Here is a 19,798-nt window from a genome sequence, read left to right as displayed (position 1 = left end):
GACTATTAATCCCCGTCACAAGAATTTTGGAAAGCACCCATATGTATGTGTACAAAACCATGTCTAACAGGAAGATTTTATGTTAAACAAACAATTTCATAAGACCTTATAGCCCTTCATATAAAAAATTTAGAACTTTTTGTACGGATGCGACATTTTTCGAGGCGTATGATATAAATACGAACTTTTGCTTTTGAATTTGTAAATCTACGAAAACCGGTGTCTAAGACACCGGTCTTCATTTTTTTGTACCAAAGCTGGTGTCTAAGACACCGGTCATACATTACGTGACACTTTTTCTGACGAAGCCGGTGTCTTAGACACCGGTCTTCCAAAAGTCGATATCTAATCAAATAATGAAATAAGCAAAGATAACATTTGGCTGGAAGAGAAATACATCGACTAAGTCCGGTGTCTAAGGCACCAGTTTTGGCAGTTAAGTGCAAATCACCAGAAACCCCGTCCTTAGACACCGACTTTGGTGTAAAAAGTGAAGACCTGTGTCTATGACACCGGCTTTGTCAAGGAAATGTGCCATGTAATGTAAGACTGGTGTCTTAAACGCCGGCTTTGGTCCAAAAAAATGAAGACCGGTGCCTAAGACACCGGTTTTCGTAGTTTTACAAAGCAAAAATTCGTATTTACACCATACGCCTCGAAAAATGTCGCATCAGTACAAAAATTCAAATATTTAACTACATACAACATAGAATTAAGAGGACGCTATTGTTTACATCTATACGGCTTAAACATTGATGATCTTTAGCTACGACAATGGTCTTCTAAAGCAACCTAAAGTCTCGATTTCTTGTCCTATATATTCTAGCTATCATAGACAGGCGCCTTTCATATGTATTAGGCTCGGGAAATGCGTGTATATCCTAGGCTAGTTGAATTTTAGCCAACTAGCTAGGCTGGGTAAATTCCAGGTTCAATTTGGATATGATGGACCAATTCCATAACACTAATACCAAGTGGCTGAATTTGTGGCCAAAATTTGAAGTTCGTAGATGACTTTGTTGTGTTTTTGGGAACTATTATGCTTATTTGACTATACACTATTCACTATTTCAGGGATTTTATCCAAATTGTATGTATTTCAACACCTCATTTACATGGGTATGATGATGACATTATCTTGGAATGTAATTCTTGATATATATGCAACCTATATTACACACTCATCAACAATAACGAGACTTAATCCCTGCAAGCGGGGTATGGAAGAGGTGACACGTAAAAAGTCTTGCCTCTACTGAATTGGAGGTAGAGAGTCTGCTTCCATTTATTTTTGAGTTTGACTAGCTAGAAGTTGGACATTAAATACACTCTGCATTATAATTGGGTCTGTATCCACTTGTATTTGCATCGTAGAAAATTAAATCTAAGTTTCGACTTTTAAGTTTTAAAATCACTGGCAGGAAATGCTTTCATTTCGCAACTTTTGAAAAAGATGACTCAATTTCCATCTGATATAAATATACTTTAAATGGGTTTGACCGACTATGTGATTTAAAGTTTTCAGAGTCAGAACCGGAAGAAGTTATAAGTGTATTTGTCCGTTGGGTGTAAATATAACAATACAAATAATGTCATGAATAATATATTGTAAGAGTAAGGTTCAAAGTTTTGGGACAGTTCTAAGAGTAGAATTAAATTTGATGTACGTATTATTAGTTTTCTTAAAAAAAAAGAAAAAAATTATCTTATAAAATAACCATATACTAGAATAAGCTATTTGCAACTAAACTAATCATCGTATGTTTATCACTTTTTCCTGTTTATAGTTTTATCACCTCAGTTCCTCCTTGTTATTTTTTAAAATAAAAATACAATTAACACACCATGTCACCACAAGTCCACAACCTATAATAACTTTTCATTTTCCCTTCTCTTTCCTCGACATTTTATATTTTTATTAGTAACTAGGTCTTTTACTCGCACGATGTGCGGTTATTTAAAAATGTTGTTTTAGTTATATGAATATTTATAATAACTTTTAACAACTATACATTATTTAGGCATGTACATATAAATCTATATTATCATTAAATGGAAATTTTTACATTTATTGAAATAGATAAATTCAAAATATAACTCTTATTATTTATGAAAATCTTTGCATTTATATAAAAACATACGTTATCAAATATTCATATTAACTATCACATATTATACTTCATGCAATACTAATAAACATAAAATGAAGTTAAAATGTAAATATAATGTAAAATCATAACGATCTTTTATTTTTTGCAAAGTGATATGTGACTTATTAGAATTTCATCACACTCTTTCAAATAAAATAGTTTCATAAAACTTACTTCATCAAATAATAAAATTCGTAAAAATTGAAAAACTTTAATTATATATAGTTAGAAACTAAATTCAAATTATAATTAAATTATAAAGAACAAACCTATGATTCAAATTACGTTGAATTCACCTAGTAATTGATAATAGTTTTTATAAAACGTAAAATCACCACCACGAAAAGGATAAAAAAATATATTACAATGTGATATATAATATTGGTTATATTGGATAGTAAAATTAAGAAATAAAGAATTTGAAAACCAAATATTTTCCAATTTTAAAAATAGATTTTAAATTCGTACGGTTTTTATTATGATATAGAATGTGATTTTTTACTTTTATTTTTGTAAGACTTTGTTTATATATAGATTTTATTTTTATTTAATTTAATAGTTTTAGATAATATAATTTTGTAGATTTATATATTGTAAAAAAACTAGCATTGAACCCGCGCAATGCGGCGACGGTTTGGTGGTGACGACGATTGGCGGTGGTGACGGTGGCTTTGGTGGTATTGTTCATGGTGGGTGCAACTGTGTAAGTAATTTGTGTAAATGTAATTGATGTAAAGTGATAGTATATATAATTTAAAAGATAAAGGATTAATGATGTAAATTAATTTATAAAGGGTAAAATAGTAATTTTCCATCTAACACTTTTATGAGAGAGAATGTGATAATTATTATAAGATAGTATAGATATAGAGATGTCACATAGGATAAAGACTTATGTGGCAATTTTTAAAAATAGCTTTAAATTGTAGAAGACTTTATAATGATAGGATAACTATTGTTTTAATATTTATATAGATATAGATATAAACATATATATCCATTTACACATATAAAAAAAAATAAATCAAATTTGAAAAACAAAAAGGTTTACACAATACCACACACCACCATGTATTCATCTCCTCGAAAACACAACAAGGTATCGGTTTTTTGCAAAGCAAAGGGGAGGTGCTATGGTATCGCATTTTTTTTAGAGAAGTGATCCATAGGATCGAGCATTATAAGTGATCGATATACCAATTACATGCATTCAAGTGTGTTCCAAATGCGATCTATTATTACAATTGCATTCTTTGAAAATTAGTTACTTTGTTTTAAATATAATTTGACCTTTTCTAACACAATAAGCTAACTAGACCATCGTAAGTCGTAACCACTAATAACATCTTCTTTTTGTACAACAACATTAAATATTACAACTAGCTAGATTCCATTTTTCCCTCCCTATTTAAATTCTATCTTGTATCCACTCCTTCATTCAACTCAACTCAAATCTTCATTTGATCTAATTGGATCGATCTTTATCAAAACCAAAATCATCTAATCCCACTATACATTCACTGAATCATCATAATGGCAATAATCTCATCTCCTTCACCAAAAAGATTAACGAATCAAAAACCGAAAAAGCTAATCCATCTCTTCTCTTTTAACACCATATCTTCAACAACTTCTTCACCAAATTCACAAACAGCCTCATCATCATCATCATTATCTTCTCCTTTTTCATCGTCATCATCCGAGTCCATGATGGACGAAACCATAAAAGACGCACATACAGTTATCCACAAGTGGGACCATTCTAACACCACGGCCAGGTCCGTCTCCATGTTCCAAGAGAACAAAACAGAAGCCGAACTTTTCATTAAGTGCGCTAAAGGGTTGCATCGGTTGATGCATTTCCTCGCTGGACATGATTCGCAATCAGAGAAGCTCTTTGATGCTCAAAAACTCATGCAAATCGCCATGAAACGACTAGAAAAAGACTTCCATCTAATCTTATCCAACAATAATAGTACAAATAGTGATCAACACTTGATTTTTGATATTGAACAACTATCAACGTTAGCGATTTCAAATCTACGGCTAATTGCTGATACAATGATTAGCTGTGGATATAGACAAGAGTGTATCCAAGTATACAAAAACATACGAAAACTGATTATCGACGAATCTCTGTTTCAACTTGGAATCCAACAATATAGCTCTTCTCAAATCAACAAGATGTTACATAATAATGCTTCACATAATTTGGACGATCATGTCAAAACCTGGGTAAATGCCACCCAAATCGCTATGAGAAAACTCTTTTGTAATGAAAAGCTTTTGAGTGAACACATTTTCACTTCATACGTAAATATACAAAATTCATGTTTTGAGATGTCAACAAAAGAAGGAGCGATGAATCTATTCAAGTTTCCAGAACTCATCGCCACTACCAGATGCAATAAGAAGCTAAAATCCGAAACAGTTTTCATCATGTTGGACTTGCACAATTCCATCTTAGAACTCTGGCCAGAAATCGAGTCACTCTTCTCAACAGAATCAGTTGCAGTAGTCAAAGTTCAAGCTATCGAGTCTCTTCACAAACTCAGTGACTCAATCAGAACGGTTCTTGATGAATTCAAATCATCGGTCCATAAAAATTCATGTAAGATCAGAGTGTCTGGTGGTGGAGTTGATCCGTTAAGTATTTCAGTTTTGGATTATTTGACTTCTCTAACGAATTACGGTGATTCGTTAAGTAATGTCATTGTTGACGAACATGAACAAACGTCGTTTGAAGAAGCTTCTAGAGCATCGGTTTCCATCATGTTTGGGTCTATACTTTCTGTTCTTTTATGCAAACTTGACGGAAAAGCAAAGCTACAGAATTGCAAAGCGTTACAATATCTATTTCTAATCAACAATCTCAACTCTATCATAGAGAAAGTACGTTCGACGAATATGAGGTTTATTTTGGGGGAAGAATGGATAGGGATACACGAGAAGAAGTTGGATGCATATGTGTTAAGTTACGAAACAATGACGTGGTATAAAGTGATTGCGTGCTTACCGAATAGTTGTATATATGTATCGGGGGAGAAGGCAAAGGCATGTTTTAGAAAGTTGTATTTTATGTTTGAGGAGGTATATGTCAAACAGATGACTTGGACTGTGGTGGATGAATTTATGAGAGACAAGATGAAGGTGTCGATTGTGAAGAACTTGGTGCCCGTGTACGAGGAATTTTATGCTAAGCATTTGATCACTTTGAGCACAGATGAGTTGTGTGTGAAGTTAATGCTGAGGCTTTCTCCAGAAAATATGATGAAATATTTGCTGGAGCTGTTCCACGAGACAACAGTTGGTTTTAGAAGTGATTGATGATCGTTCTCATTATAAGTTTGCCGCTTATGTCAGAATCACAAACGGCTGGGCTCAAGCCTAGCTAGGTTTGACATTGAAACGCGATTTGTGATCGATTTATATATTAACTGAACATGTGCCTATTACTTGGGTCAAATTTCACTCATGTTCTGCTTGTATGTTTGATCACACACCATTAGTAGTTAAGTGGTTTAGACTTTAGAGAATGATTTGGTTGCAAGATACTTTGTATACTGCTTAAATATGATATAACCAATGACTGTTTAAAAATCTTTGTCATTGATCTGTAAGCAATAATCAATAAGAAATTTGTTTCAAAATGAGTGAATTTCAACTCAAATGAATGAATGCATGCAGAATATACATTGTAGTGTATCACGGAGTACTATTGTTAAATCAGGCCTTTCCTTATAAAGAGGGAGTCCTCACGTCAGCATCACACCACTCAGGACTCCCCATACCTATAAGGCAAGCTTCTTCAGAACTTCTTCGTCACATCATCAATTCTTTTATATTTTTTTTATTAACAAAACACCATTCAAATAAATACTTTTATTATTAATAAGATATTACAACACTTATTAAAAAAAAAAAGCTACGATCCTAATAATAGAAAATTAATATTACGAAACTAGACATAATACAAAAAATCAACGTTGACGGTAATTTTCCGGAAGGTGCCAAACTTGTTCCATTAGGGTATTGCAAAGTCTATGGTGCGTGCTTCTATCACGTAACTCTGCGAAGACACGCATTTGCGTTGCAACCCTTTCATCCCATGTACGTGTTGGCATATTAGTTGGATCGGCCAAATAATCCTCCTCAAGGTCGGAAATTGCATTACCGTTGTCTTGAACAATCATGTTGTGTAGAAGGACACAAGTATAAATCATACGTTTTATTTTGTTCACCGAATGCGGGCGGACATCATTTTTAAGGATTGCCCAACGACCTTGAAGCACCCCGAAAGCTCATTTGACATCCTTTCTTGCAGCTTCTTGGTAGCGCTTGATCTTTGTAGTCTTTGGGTCCATCGGGCATTTAAAAGACTTGACTAGTGTGGCCCATTCAGGATAAATACCGTCAGCTAGATAATATCTCTTCGTAAACTCTTCGTCGTTAATAGTATATTGCATTTGGGGGACCTATCTTGGAGTAGATCATCAAAAAAATCTGATTCATTAAGGACGTTGATGTCGTTGTTCGAACCTGCAGGGCCAAAGTAAGCATGCCAAATCCACAAATCATACGAAGCAACTGCTTCAAACATGATCGTTGGATGTCTTTTATCGCCTCGTGTGTACTGCCCTTGCCAAGCCACCAGAAAGTTTCTTTAACCCCAATGCATACTATCAATACTACGAAGCATACTAGGAAAACCATGTATTTGTTCATGCTTACTTACCAAACGTTGGACATCTTCAGTTGTCGGCCTTCTCAAGTACTCAGTGTGATATAAATAATAAACACACTTGTAAAAGTTATGTAAACATTCAGCTGAAGTCGCACGCCCATAAGTAAGTACTCATCTAATTGGTCGACATTAGCAACATACGCCAATTGACTTATGGCGGAAGTACATTTTTAGAAAATGTTGAAACCATGCCTACCACTGCAATCGGTTTGACTTTTTTGGAAAAACTGAAAATGTTTGGGTAGGGGTTCGATGGCGCTAAAGTTGTGTATATCTTGGCATATATGAAGAAACATATGCTTGCGCATTCGAAATCTTCTTCGAAAATAATCAGCCGAAAAGTTAGTGCATCAGAAAAGTAATCATTTCATAAACGCACCGTAGCTCCGGCATGATCTCGTGATAAAACCCTTCTGGTTCGAGGAACCCGTGAACTTGACTCGACATCGTTTGCTTCCTCTTCATTACAAACATCAAAAAAGGCGCCTGCGATCTACGGATTAAATAGCGTGTTCATTTGCGTAACAGTGTTGTTTAGAAAATTAAATTTGTCACTTGATGATGAACTAGACATAATTTTGGTGGTGTTTGATGAATGAAATGGTGTGTGATAAAATGTTTGTGTGTTAAAATGAGAATAAGTTAGAGTGTTTAAATAGGAAAAAAAAAAGCCGTTAAAAAAAAAAGAAAAAAAAAAGTTTAAAAACTATCTCCTGCGTCCTTCATCTTCTTGCGGAAGACTCCTCACCGAAAACGCAGCCCAAGGACTCCCTATGCTTATAGCGTCCGGCGTCCAAGGCGGCTAAGACGCACACCTAAGTACGTTATAAGCAAGGGCCTCAGTAGTACTATTAAAGCAAGCTTTTGCATTCATTATTTTTATCTTTTTTTATTTTTAAACAGTATTATTTTTATCTGTTAACCTCAAAATTCACTTAAATTATTGGTCAAACTCTGAAAGAGTTGTCAAGCGGATATTTTCAAACCATTTGACAAAAACAAAATTCACCTTTATAAACCATTCTTATTCTTACTAGCCAGTTTCAATTTGCAAAAGCACTTCGAACTTCGAAGTTATAATATGTATGCCAATTTTAATTTATATACTTCAATCATATGTTCACTATCCTATGCATAGTTCGGACTGGTTTATGATATACGAAGCATTCTGATCGGTTGGTATTCAAATAGATTTGCCGATTGTAGGTATATAGAAAATGTTGAATTAATCAGGAGTTGGTTCCATTGTACATAGGGCTAAAATTCAATAAGGATCAATTGTGTTCAATTCAATAAAGTGGCCGATCAATGAATCTAGATGACTTTAACAAGTTAGAGATGGCGTTATATATAAGCGGGTTGGTATTAATGGCCAAATTGGTTCTGGAAGCAACTAGTGATTTTTGGGCTGGGCCGGGCTGGGCTAAAAACACATAGGAATCCATGCAAGAAGCAAGATCACTGTATCCTGTAGTGATTCAGTATTGAATAACTTATCATCTCTAGCCGTCAACCTAAGAGAAACGTCACGGAGTTTAAGTCTAAACAAGTAACTATATCAAGTTATCAACTTATTGTGCTCAATTCTCATCATAATCATAATCATAATCAATATATTATATGACAGTTGAACTAATAACTTATTAACCAATCAAATCGCTTAATTTTATCAAATTGACTTTCGCTTATGTCACCATTGAATTTAATTATAAATTAAAAATTCTAATAATCATTATCCAAATATATTATTATATTAGTATTTATTGAACAAATCTCATTAATTTACACTTTTTGATTTTCCATCAAAAATTTAGTTAAAACAATTTAAACATATGAAATATTATGTACAAAAAATTATTTCAAAAGATGAAATATAATATATGTGTTTAATGTTTTAGAAGTATATTCTTTTAAATTTGTTTTTACTTACATTTTTACATTTAAATTTATATATTTAATAATTTATCTAATCTTTAAAATGCTATAAACAATCCGTGTAATCACATCTCTCGACATTCTAAAGATTTCAATTTTAACTTTTCTTGACTTATTATTCTATAAAAATAAAATATAGATTTATACATATAAATATCAATGTCGACTACTGTAACGCCCCTAACTTACAAAACGTACAAAATGATATCAAAAAGAACTTAAAGGACAAAAGGGACATTAATCTTATTGAAAGTCAACCAAAGTCAAACCAAAGTCAAAGTAACAAAATATTCAAGAGTACTTATAAGCCAACATAAAGAACTAAAGCTTTGAAGAACTCTAAGGCCAAAGGTGCTAAGTCCAAGTCATTCTACGCTCTTCGCTCGTTCCCAAAGCCCCCTTGATCACCTGCCGTATAAGGAAGAAAAGGAAAACGGCTGAGCAAAAAGCTCAGTGAACAGATATGACAAAACTGAAGTATAGTATTAAAAGCAGAGACGTAATTCAAAGACAAATTTATTACCTTAACAAACTTATTTCAAATCAAAGTACAAATATGTATAATTCCACCATATATCATACGTCAAATACGTATATCAAATATAAAACCAAGTTTCATAAAATAATGCATCTAAGAGTCAAACAAATAACGGTCGAATGAATTCATAGGGTAGCTACTCCACTAATCATTCATTATGGTGCGAAACGCCTCGTCTGACACTACGATAAGCGCCCACCGTCAAACAAATATTACCTAGGACCGATCCATACGCCTCCTATCAAATATAATATAATGAGCTCGAATCACACCGGGTTATCAAAAGGAGACGCCGTAGAACAAATCAAATACACCGCTACGGACGGTGTCACGTCATCGGTGTCACAATAACGCGCCCATGGGACCTCCATGGATAGGTTACTCTTACATGCACATCTTAAGAACCCGTTTTGACCAACTTATATATATAGATATATCAAATGAGTTTTTATGAGACAAAAATGGAATTTTTGGACAATTATTTTAAGACATTTAAATATAAACTTAAAATTACATCTCCATCACCCAATTCTCACAAATATGCGACAGTATTAATTTTCGTTAATCGAGGGACATATATGAGTGTACGAAGTGGGGAACACTTGTAAGAATCACCGCATCAAATGTAACACCCAAAACGCAACTCTTTCAGGACTATTAGAAATTTGGTATTCAAGAGATGGTTTTGACACACTTAATATATATATATATCAAAATATTATAATTTTCGAATCAACAAATATGTTCAAAGACTAACAAACAAATAATTTTTTTCAAATAATATATCGAATCCATACAAATTTCACAAAATTTAAATGGAGTTTTGAGAAGAAAGATTTTACCGGAAGGATCCTAATACCACCTAGAATATCCGTACCTTATCACCGATCACAACGAATTCAAAAATGCAATAGCCACCAACGAAACGCGATCACCAAACCGAATCTAATCATGTACAAAAATATAAGTGCAAAATATATTCAAATAGGGAGTATGTAATATCCATTATATATGTTTTGTGTGTATATACTTCCCATATAATTGTTTCTGTTACCGCAATTCATTTTATAAGCAACTCTCCTTTTGTTACTATTATTTTTATGATCATCATTATTTTTAGACTAGACTAGAAACTACACCTTTTATTAATTTTGTAAGACATATTATGATTCACTCTTTCTGTTCATTCAAAAGATTTTGATAAAATCCAATTTAGTTATATCTAGATGTACGCACTATTACCAGTGAAACTAATTTTGAGATATGTTTAATTAAACTAAATGTTTATCTTTGCTTTATGAACTGTATTGTAGAAAACGACAGATCATCATTTATATGACAAAACTCTATTCAAAATTACTACTAATTATATCTTATCCATAAAATGAGACTCAATCTTATAGAATAATTTAATTTAATAAACATCATTTAATTAATTACTAAAACAAGCAACGAATTTAGTCAGAAACATAAAATATAAATTTGATACAATAGCTTAATATAACAAATTATTTAAAAAAACATCGGTTAGAACATATTAGTAAAACAACTAAACTAAAATAAAATAAAAGTTATGTATATAAAATATAACATATACAGTATATACAAGACTTACCAATGAAGATGATATATATTTGAAGCCTTTATCTATAAGATGATGATACTAAGCCTTGAACTGTGGAGATTATTAACCAATTTCACCCATCGATATAATCTATCTTTATTTTGATAGTAGTATTATATTAGTATTATTATTATTCTTATTTTACTTCACAACCCCATTTGTAAATAAATTTCTTGCCCTGTAATTCTAACCCAAGATATAACCTCTATATAAAACTAATGATCCAATGATTTATTTCACCCTACAACTACAAAATGATGTTTGTTCTCCGTTCTTACTGTCACGCACAAACATGATGAAAATAAGTTTGCTATAAGAGTTTCTGATTTTGTGTTACAAGTTCACATTTGGCTTTGTATAATTTTTAAATAGAGGTTTAGTGATAACCTACACCCATCCAACTTCCTACTAATCATTAATAGCATATTTATTCTTAAGTTATATACCGATTGATACAAATACAAATATGTCAAGTGTATATAACAACTATATGTTCATCCACAGTCCGTTTTATTTAGACACTAATGCGTACACTTACTTGGTCATTAGTGATTTTAGTCCAAATTTCTAACTAGCTCTATTTGACATTACTATCTGTCTAAAGTTCAATTATATATTTATTAATACTTTGACTTAGGGTACTATATTTTTAATCTAATATAAAATAAATAAATAAAATTTTGATAGTTAAACATATGTTTTACATATATTCATATTTATAGTGTTTTAAATTTTATAGGATATTACAACTACATGACTAAAGATAAATATTTCTTATAAGAAAATATTATAAATTGATACATATAGGAATCACAGAACATGAGACGATCACAGAAAAAAACACGATTTACAACAGAGGGTTATTTGAATGCTAAATCCAAATTAATATGAACTCCATTAAAAATTCATTATATCTCTCAATCAAAAAGGTACAAAATCTTCTTTTTTTATATATATATTAGTTTTGTGTATTAATGTTTAAAGTTACTATTGTCACTCAAATCAAAAGTCCTAATTGTTATCAAAGAATAGAAAAACAATCCTGATTGTTATCTAAGTTATCATAGGACAAGTGATTGAAATAAACTTCTATGTGTTATGGCCCCACATCATAATTAAAAACATCTACTTGAATGTCAAGTACGAGATCACAAATATGTTTATATTTTAATTCTTAATTATCTTTCATAATAATATTACATTATTGGTGCAACTGCTTTAAAAAAAATTTTATAATAGAGAATGACTACGGCAAACAATTCCAACAATATGTCTCAACTAATAATAACAGTGACGAACCTGTGATTATTGTACTATTACTTGAAAATATATTTTTAACATTATAAGCTTTTATGACTTGAATGTATGAAGAACTAATATTGATAATATCATAAGCTCATGTCCAGTGTTGGACACAGGTCTAAAATCTAGTAAAATCTAGTAATTGTAGTAAAGTAGAAGTGTTAAAAGTTTAAGGGTCAATTATTTTTTAATTAATGTTTAATAACATAATAGAAGGGCACCCATAAGTACAGGTGATATCACCAAAACTTACCGGCTTTCTTTGCATTAAATTTCTCACACAATGCTAAATATTATCAACAGAATATAATAATAAGCATCAAAATATAGTGCAAGCATCTGAAACATACACAAAAATGGTTACGATATATAGTGGATGACTTACGGCACAAATCATTGTTCAGCTGGTCTCGAAACAGATTGCCAACCAGTGCAGATGTGGAGAATTTGTCTCAACGCATCAGAAGCAGGCTCCATCGTCCATACTGGGTAAAACTCACTAGGATGGAACATGCGTTCTCCATTGGCTTCTTTCAATGGACATGGTTGAGCTCCATTCAAGAGCAAGTCACCTTCCGATACTATCAATCCTGATCTTGATTCCTCTTTATCTGCTGCCTACAAAGGTCAATCAAGGGATTAGGCAATCTATGCAAAATTTGATATATTGTAGTATAGGTAGCAAAATGGGCGGGTTGGTAATGGGTCAAAATCGGTCAGGTAGAAGCAAGTGATTGTGGTAGGGTGTTGGGTTGGCCAAAGAAACAAATTTAGGTAACTAACTTGTCATGTATAATTACACCATTTATTATTTTTCCAGTAAGAATCTAAATTTATAATATAATGATTTAGAAATTTCAATGATTAAAAACATGCACAAGGAGACTTTTGACCCATTTAATCACGTCTCTTTTCAAACCTGTTTTCTTATGTAACCAATCTAGTATAGATAAAACATAATCCAAATTGACCCATTCCAAAATATATGAACTGAGATTGCCACCTCTACTTTGGTACCTTGGAGGCACATTATTCTCCATTCGCTTCAAATTTACAACATGATAAGCTAGGATTGCAAATAATATTCATTAAAACTCCCAAAGTGAAACAGGATAAGTAAGAAGAAAGAGTTGCATGAAGTCACCTTTTCACTATAAAATTCAAAGGCTTTTTTCTTCTGTCCTGCTTCATAGATATTGCATTGAGAGTATATCTGAAACCAAGAAACAAAGAAAGAAATCAGAGTGCAAGTTGCACAATGAAACTTGAACTTCAACATATGATCAGTTTTCTCGTATCCTTTTTGTCTACATTTCTTTAAATAACGATTGTGCTCCTTTCATGCGTTTATGTCGGTACCACATTCAAAAGACTTGGCTATATCCGAAAAATATTCGAAGACGCTGAAAATGGATTAATTAACCATAGAATCATAGATTACATGCTTATGTACAGAGGAGGCAATTTTTACCTACTAAGTAACTAAATGGATTCGGGTTATGTTTCAATGTTTCATTCTAATTGGTCAAGTGGGGATAAATTACTAAAAGTAGCTTAAAAGGAATTGATCAAAATAGTTTATATCACACAAAATGGATTTTCATGCATAAAACCTCTTATACTTGGTTCAAGCAATTAGATTAGTACTGAATTAAAATAATATATATGATTTTGCCATCACATTCAAGAGTAAATGGTTTGCTCCAACCGTTTCCCACTTGGATACGACAGAAAAATTTACCTGTGCTTCAACGCTAGCACAAATGGCATATATTCCCCAGTTTCTAGTGTAGTTATTATAAAGATGAACTTTCCCAAATCGAAGACGAGGTTGTCTTTGCCGGGTCCCATCAAAAAAACAATGATGAATTGTTACTCTAATACATCTATCACCAATATGAGATGGATCGGCACCAATTAGCATCGTCTTGTCATGTCCTGAAAAGTAACATCTGTTTGCATTTGAATGCATTAAATAATTCATCAGAATTTTTATTTAAAACCAACAAACAACTAATTATATGAGCCATGAAACTTCAATGGTGAGATGTGAACCCGCAACCAACAGGTTGTGGGAAGACACCGACAAATCAATGGGCCAAAGGCCACTATGTACTAAAACCAATAAAAAATGCAAGCAATCAAGAAAATACTTCATCAAAGAGCAAACCAGAAAGAGGGGAAAAACAGGAACCAACCTAGAAACTGTGATGTCTGTGCTTTGTCTAGTTATATCTATAAGTCCATCATCATAGTCACGCAGGCTGCAGCGATCTATCCAAATATGCTTTGAATTTGGTTTAATCTGTATACCATCAACATCATGTCCTCTACCGCCTTCAAACTCCAAGTTGCATATAATAATATTCTCGCACTCCTTTAACCGCAAACCTTTTCCAGTCAGTTTTATTCTCTGGCCACGACCATCGATAGTCTTGTGTGATGACACACTTAAGTAGGATGAGAGATGGATAGTGCCTGAAATTTCAAAAACGATCCAAAATGGTTCTTTCCTGCGGCATGCTTCACGAAGTGATCCCGGACCATCATCTACAGAGATATACGCACTACTTAGTGACAATGGCGAATGATATTATCTCTAGAACTCCACCAAAGATCTGTTACAGCCACAGAACATTTATGGGTACAAATGTTATATTCTTGTTCTTTATAAAGCAAAACTGAAAGTGCATACATGAAGGTGATGACCCCCCCCCCCCCCCAATTTCCAAATTTATTTACCCAGTGTATCTCAACATCATAAAACTAATCATCTTGTTTTTGCTCAAAATTGAGTCATGGGGGTGCAAAAACATTCCTATTTTTTTCATTTCAGTTATGACGAGGCATAATTCAAAAAAGTCGGCCCAGCTCAGCTCAATGGTCCTTATCACAATCTGCCTAAGCAGGCTTGATTGCTTCATTATCATCGTTACAAAATGTAGACTTTTTAAATGAAACCACCAGCAGTAATTACTTGAATCCCAACACATAAACTACATAGAAACGTATCCAAAACTACACATTTTGCTATCGTATGTATTGCACTTCCATTTGTTATCTTTTGAGTTTTGACGTAACGAACTTTCAGTTTGCTATAGTAGTATGTAGCTGACCTCTTATAATGTGTAGACTGTTCTGGCAACTTATATACATCATCAAAAAGTTAAAAACTTAAGATTACTGATGAAGACGCCGCCAGATACATATAATCACAAAAATAAAAGTCTAGTACATTTCTAAGTAGCTTGCACAATCGGGACCTAGTCTATCAGCCAAACACAACCCAACGTGCAATTTCAACGTATATAAAAGTTGTCACTTATTCCATAAAAAGTAAATACAAAACATTTACTTCAGATATCGAAATAGTCATTAACCATACAAAAAACTGTGTTTTTGCTTCCCCAAAAACGTTTGCCTTTCCATGTATGTAACGAATTTAATTCTGTTATGTTATGCATCCTTCATAAAAAGTTCCACACATAAAAACAAGAGCAACTTCATAAACGTTACTTCCTTTCCCTTTACGACATCTCGTTTGTCAACTATTAAAACTTTAATCAATTATTCAGTTACATTAAATGAATAATGAAAGTGATTAGTCAAAGTCCATAATTATTATTACGATAGGCAAGGCGTACTGATCAAGATATCTCTGGTGATCGAACCTTACTAAGTAAACATTTTGTGATGGCCTAGAAAACGGCCACAGTAAAAACACTTACACCAAAGCAAAATGCTTGACTTTTCTCGAATAGTCTGAACAAGGACCCCTCTCCGTTTTATCTACTACCCTTATAAAAGTATATTGTTTCTTGAAATTTTTAAGAATTGAAGGATGTCTTGATATTATAAGAATTTCATCACAAAGTAACAAAATACATGTATATAGAAAGAAAAAAAACTTCACACCAATCCTTCCAATTGATATTAACATTTTTCTTTCTACTTCTAGTTAATATTAATATTAAATATTATTATTATTATTGTAACTTGTAAGGCATCGAAAACACAAATGGACCACATGATCCACCTAAAGTTTCTATCAGAAAAAGATTATTGAATCAGTCACCAAAATTCGCCACGCTGCATTCAATTCTTGTTCACAATTCAATTTCGTTTTGATATCCATCCGTGATGCTTTAAAAAACCGATTTATTATTACGAGTAATATATTTTTTTTATTAGCATTAATTAATTGATAAATAAAAATAAGGTTGAAAAATAATTACCAGCTAAAGAGGTCACGTGATGCACATGACCGTGAGCACCACCGACTGCAAAACGGCCAAAGCCTTCCGCCCGTCCGGCGATTGCCTTTAAGGTTGAATCGACATCGGCGTAAGGTAACGTTGCCGCCATTATTATTGATTTTATCTGAATTTATTTTTTTTCTTTCCGTCGAGGCTCGGATTTAACCGGATGTATATTTAGAAAAGATTCTGGTAAATGGTTCTTTTGCTAGGTTTATTTTTAGAAATACTTTTTAAAAAAAGTTTTAATATCTATTAGCGTAACTAACTATTTACAAAAGAGAAAAATAAGTATGAGGCTGTTACACATTCAACTTGAAAAACTACTCACATATTAATATTTTAATATTTTGAATAAATGTTTGGCCCCATGGTTTAAAAAAAAAATATGTGAGAGTTTTTCACCCAACTTAAATGCCCATATACGAATGTCTAAAAATTAAAGTTGTAAGAGCTTACAGGATTTGAAAGTTTATTATTAAAATGAATACAACTTAAATTTTTTCACACTATTGATATTTGTCCAAATTTAGTTACATTCACATATACCCTTTAAAAAAAAGATTTATTTTTAAAAAAAAAAGTGATTCAATAAATAAAGATTTATTAAATAGGGTTGGTGGCTCGTTAATAAGATTTTTGATATCGAAATCATTAATTTTGGTTTAATTCTCACTTTCCATATTTAAAGTATGGATTAATTAGGATTTTTCAAAATTTTTAAGTTTAACCCTAGACATGCTTATAATTTACGAATAGAACCAAGATACAATGTTGTTCTAAAAATAAATAAATAAATATTAAAAAAATTTAAATCTAAAATAATAGTAATAAATAGAAGAATATATATACTTCTAGACTGTTCGGTATTGAGATTACAAAATATTAACGCTTGATAGTGTATAATAGATGAAATGATATATCGAGCAAGGAAAAACGAAGACGTCCTATCTGGATTCAATTGTTAATTAGCAGCATCTCATAAGAATTGAAGATTAAAAAGAAATTTCATATATAAGATATCGCATCTGTTTTATTAATTATAAGTCATCTCTTCGTTTCTAACTTTTATTAATAAGGTCGGTCCTTATAGGGCTTCTAGCCCGCTTCCCACGCGCATCCGACGCAACGAAACACCAAGATGCTAGTAGCACTACGTGCGTCTAGCCCCTCATCCAAATGTTACTTCCAAACTTAGACGCAATAAAGTGGTGGTGGTTGTGGGCCCAATCGATCGAATGTTGGGTTAATTAAAAAAAAACGTTTATGCGTGTGGAGGTAGTTTTTATATATACAAATATATGTATATGTATATGTCATGGAGAAGACAGAGTGAACAGGTGATATTTTTATAATTTAATATTAAGTTTCATTTAAGCCCTTGAACCTTGATCTATTTATAGTGTTACAAGTTTTATTTTTAAACCTTTAATTTGTATGTATCATTTGTTAAAATTTCTAAGTTAACTTCTTTTAACATTACTTTAACTTTTAAGTAATGTTATGTGTTTTAATTATAATAAAATGTGTGTTGTTTAATTTTGTGAAAAATAAAAATGAAATAATATAATAATAGATAAATAGTGTAAAAATTGGGTTAGAGGGGGGGGGGGGGGAGTTATAAGGAGGGGTGTGTCTTGGTGTGTCTAAAAAAGATGAATAGTGTTAGAAGTGGGTAGAAGTAGTATCCTATAAGAAGAGGCTTAAGGTAACTGTGATTATTATTACTTCTCAACGTACGTCCACTACATTGAAATTTGAATGACCCAAATTCTTGCTTTTTGATATCTTTGCACTAAGCCTAAAATATTTATTGAGGGATGATAGATGGATTTATAAGTTTTTGTAATTGTTGTTCATCAATCTGATATTTTTCACAGTATACAGTATTTGGAAGGCAAGCAAAAATCTAAGTAGGTGTTTGATATAAGGAAATAATAAAGAATGACAATATATAATAATAAAAGGGATTAGTATTTCAAAATGTAAATAACTTTATATGAATTGTCACAGTGTATATCAAACTTTAATCATGTCCATTGTATATAATGAATTTTCAAATCCTATACATTGTATATATACGACCAATAAATTTTTTACAAGTGGCAGCTTATCTAATTGTCACATATACATGGATACATACAATACATAAGATTTGAAAGTTCATTACATAAAATATACATGAGTAAAGTTTTATACACACTATGACAATTTATGTAAAGTTATTTATATTTGAAAATACTAATCCCAATAATAAATGAAGATGGTAAGGAATAAGATGAATATTTGGGGGAAAAAATGTCGTTTTGTCCAAATAGAAATAAATATACAAAAAAGTACAAAACTTTCATCAATAATTAATATTAATACATATAACATAATCAAAGAGACGAATAAGCTAATTCTTGAATCTGAAATAAATCCTTTCTCAAGAAAGCGTAAATAAGAAGTAAATGAAGCTAGCTCAACTGGTAAATGCATCACTGGTTTTCTCACAGGTCTTGGGTTCGACTCTTAGGAGTGATAAGTCTGTGAGTTTTTTCCCTAAATCACCTGTAACGGCTTATATTATATATTTCGTAGTTTAAAGTACGTACATGACTTCACCACTATACGGTAAGGTATACCCTGATGTTTTTCAAAAAAATTAAGTAAATTGCACCATCCTGGTATAAAGCTCCATAAATTTGATAATCGATATGCTCTACCATTGGTGACCTAAATAGAAAGTGGGGGCAAACTACAACGGTATTAGACGCAAAATTTATGGAGCCATTTATTTTAGAGAAACGATTAACCTCTAAAAGAAATCATATAATATTTGTCTAACATCAAGCTTCTGTCCAAAATGGCGGTTATGAATGAATAAAAGTAAAGCGACTTTTATGACATTTGGACAACAGATCAAAAAAATTGGTGTTTAAATGGTGATGTATGACAAAAGGTAATACTCCCTAATCCCAAAGTGACATTATGTTATTGGAGTTTCCATATATACATAGAAAAATAATGGTAAGGAATACAAAAATTTACCAACTACAACAAACTTTTGTGACTTTAAACTTTGGGTTCAAATTTTGGATATGAGTTTTTCCGAAGTAACCAGTTTTTTTTTTTTTTTAAATCAAAATTTATGTTTGTTTTTATATAATGATCAAATTTAGTAGGAAAAAAACAATGTAAATCATCAAGAAGCAACCAAGAATGACAAAAAGGAAAACCAAATAAAATCATAGAAATACCAATTTT

At 31.9% G+C, this 19,798-nt stretch overlaps 2 protein-coding genes and 1 long non-coding RNA gene across 5 annotated transcripts; 2 read left to right on the top strand and 1 right to left on the bottom strand.

Annotated features, from left to right (window-relative positions):
• The first annotated feature begins 3,610 nt into the window (after window positions 1–3,610).
• Window positions 3,611–5,750, top strand: LOC122602862 (exocyst complex component EXO70H1-like). Its single transcript, XM_043775468.1, has one exon. It carries the CDS (start codon window positions 3,684–3,686, stop codon window positions 5,475–5,477), a length of 1,794 nt encoding a protein of 597 aa, XP_043631403.1. The 5' UTR covers window positions 3,611–3,683; the 3' UTR covers window positions 5,478–5,750.
• Window positions 5,751–9,052: 3,302 nt separating this feature from the next.
• LOC122605233 (putative pectate lyase 21) lies at window positions 9,053–16,714 on the bottom strand. 3 transcript variants are annotated; one of them, XM_043778142.1, is made up of 6 exons: window positions 16,529–16,714; window positions 14,492–14,843; window positions 14,035–14,245; window positions 13,438–13,506; window positions 12,679–12,911; window positions 9,053–9,237 (listed from the first exon to the last, which is right to left on the bottom strand). In XM_043778142.1, the coding sequence occupies exons 1-5, from the start codon at window positions 16,656–16,658 to the stop codon at window positions 12,687–12,689; spliced, it is 987 nt and encodes a 328-aa protein (XP_043634077.1). In that variant the 5' UTR covers window positions 16,659–16,714; the 3' UTR covers window positions 9,053–9,237; window positions 12,679–12,686. The 3 variants fall into 3 exon arrangements, with proteins under 3 accessions (XP_043634077.1, XP_043634078.1, XP_043634079.1); XM_043778143.1 differs by lacking the exon at window positions 16,529–16,714 and adding an exon at window positions 15,679–15,772; XM_043778144.1 differs by lacking the exon at window positions 16,529–16,714 and adding an exon at window positions 15,410–15,464.
• Window positions 16,567–18,026, top strand: LOC122605234. The gene is made up of 2 exons (XR_006324563.1): window positions 16,567–16,642; window positions 17,459–18,026. It is a non-coding gene; the product is annotated as an uncharacterized LOC122605234 (long non-coding RNA).
• The last annotated feature ends 1,772 nt before the right edge of the window (window positions 18,027–19,798 follow it).

The sequence above is a fragment of the Erigeron canadensis genome, chromosome 6 (genome assembly GCF_010389155.1).
Source record: "Erigeron canadensis isolate Cc75 chromosome 6, C_canadensis_v1, whole genome shotgun sequence".
Taxonomy (NCBI): Eukaryota; Viridiplantae; Streptophyta; class Magnoliopsida; order Asterales; family Asteraceae; genus Erigeron; species Erigeron canadensis.
This window is presented reverse-complemented; position numbering and strand designations above follow the sequence as displayed.

What these genes read in the sequence shown, in the direction of transcription:
- LOC122605233 (XM_043778142.1), bottom strand. Translation starts at nt 16,658, where the DNA reads ATGGCGGCAACGTTACCTTACGCCGATGTCGATTCAACCTTAAAGGCA. An exon ending in ACAGACATCACAGTTTCTAG is followed by an intron (nt 14,246 to 14,491) that starts GTTGGTTCCTGT and finishes AAATGCAAACAG; the next exon opens with ATGTTACTTTTCAGGACATG. An exon ending in TTGAATTTTATAGTGAAAAG is followed by an intron (nt 12,912 to 13,437) that starts GTGACTTCATGC and finishes TGACCTTTGTAG; the next exon opens with GCAGCAGATAAAGAGGAATC.
- LOC122602862 (XM_043775468.1), top strand. Translation starts at nt 3,684, where the DNA reads ATGGCAATAATCTCATCTCCTTCACCAAAAAGATTAACGAATCAAAAA.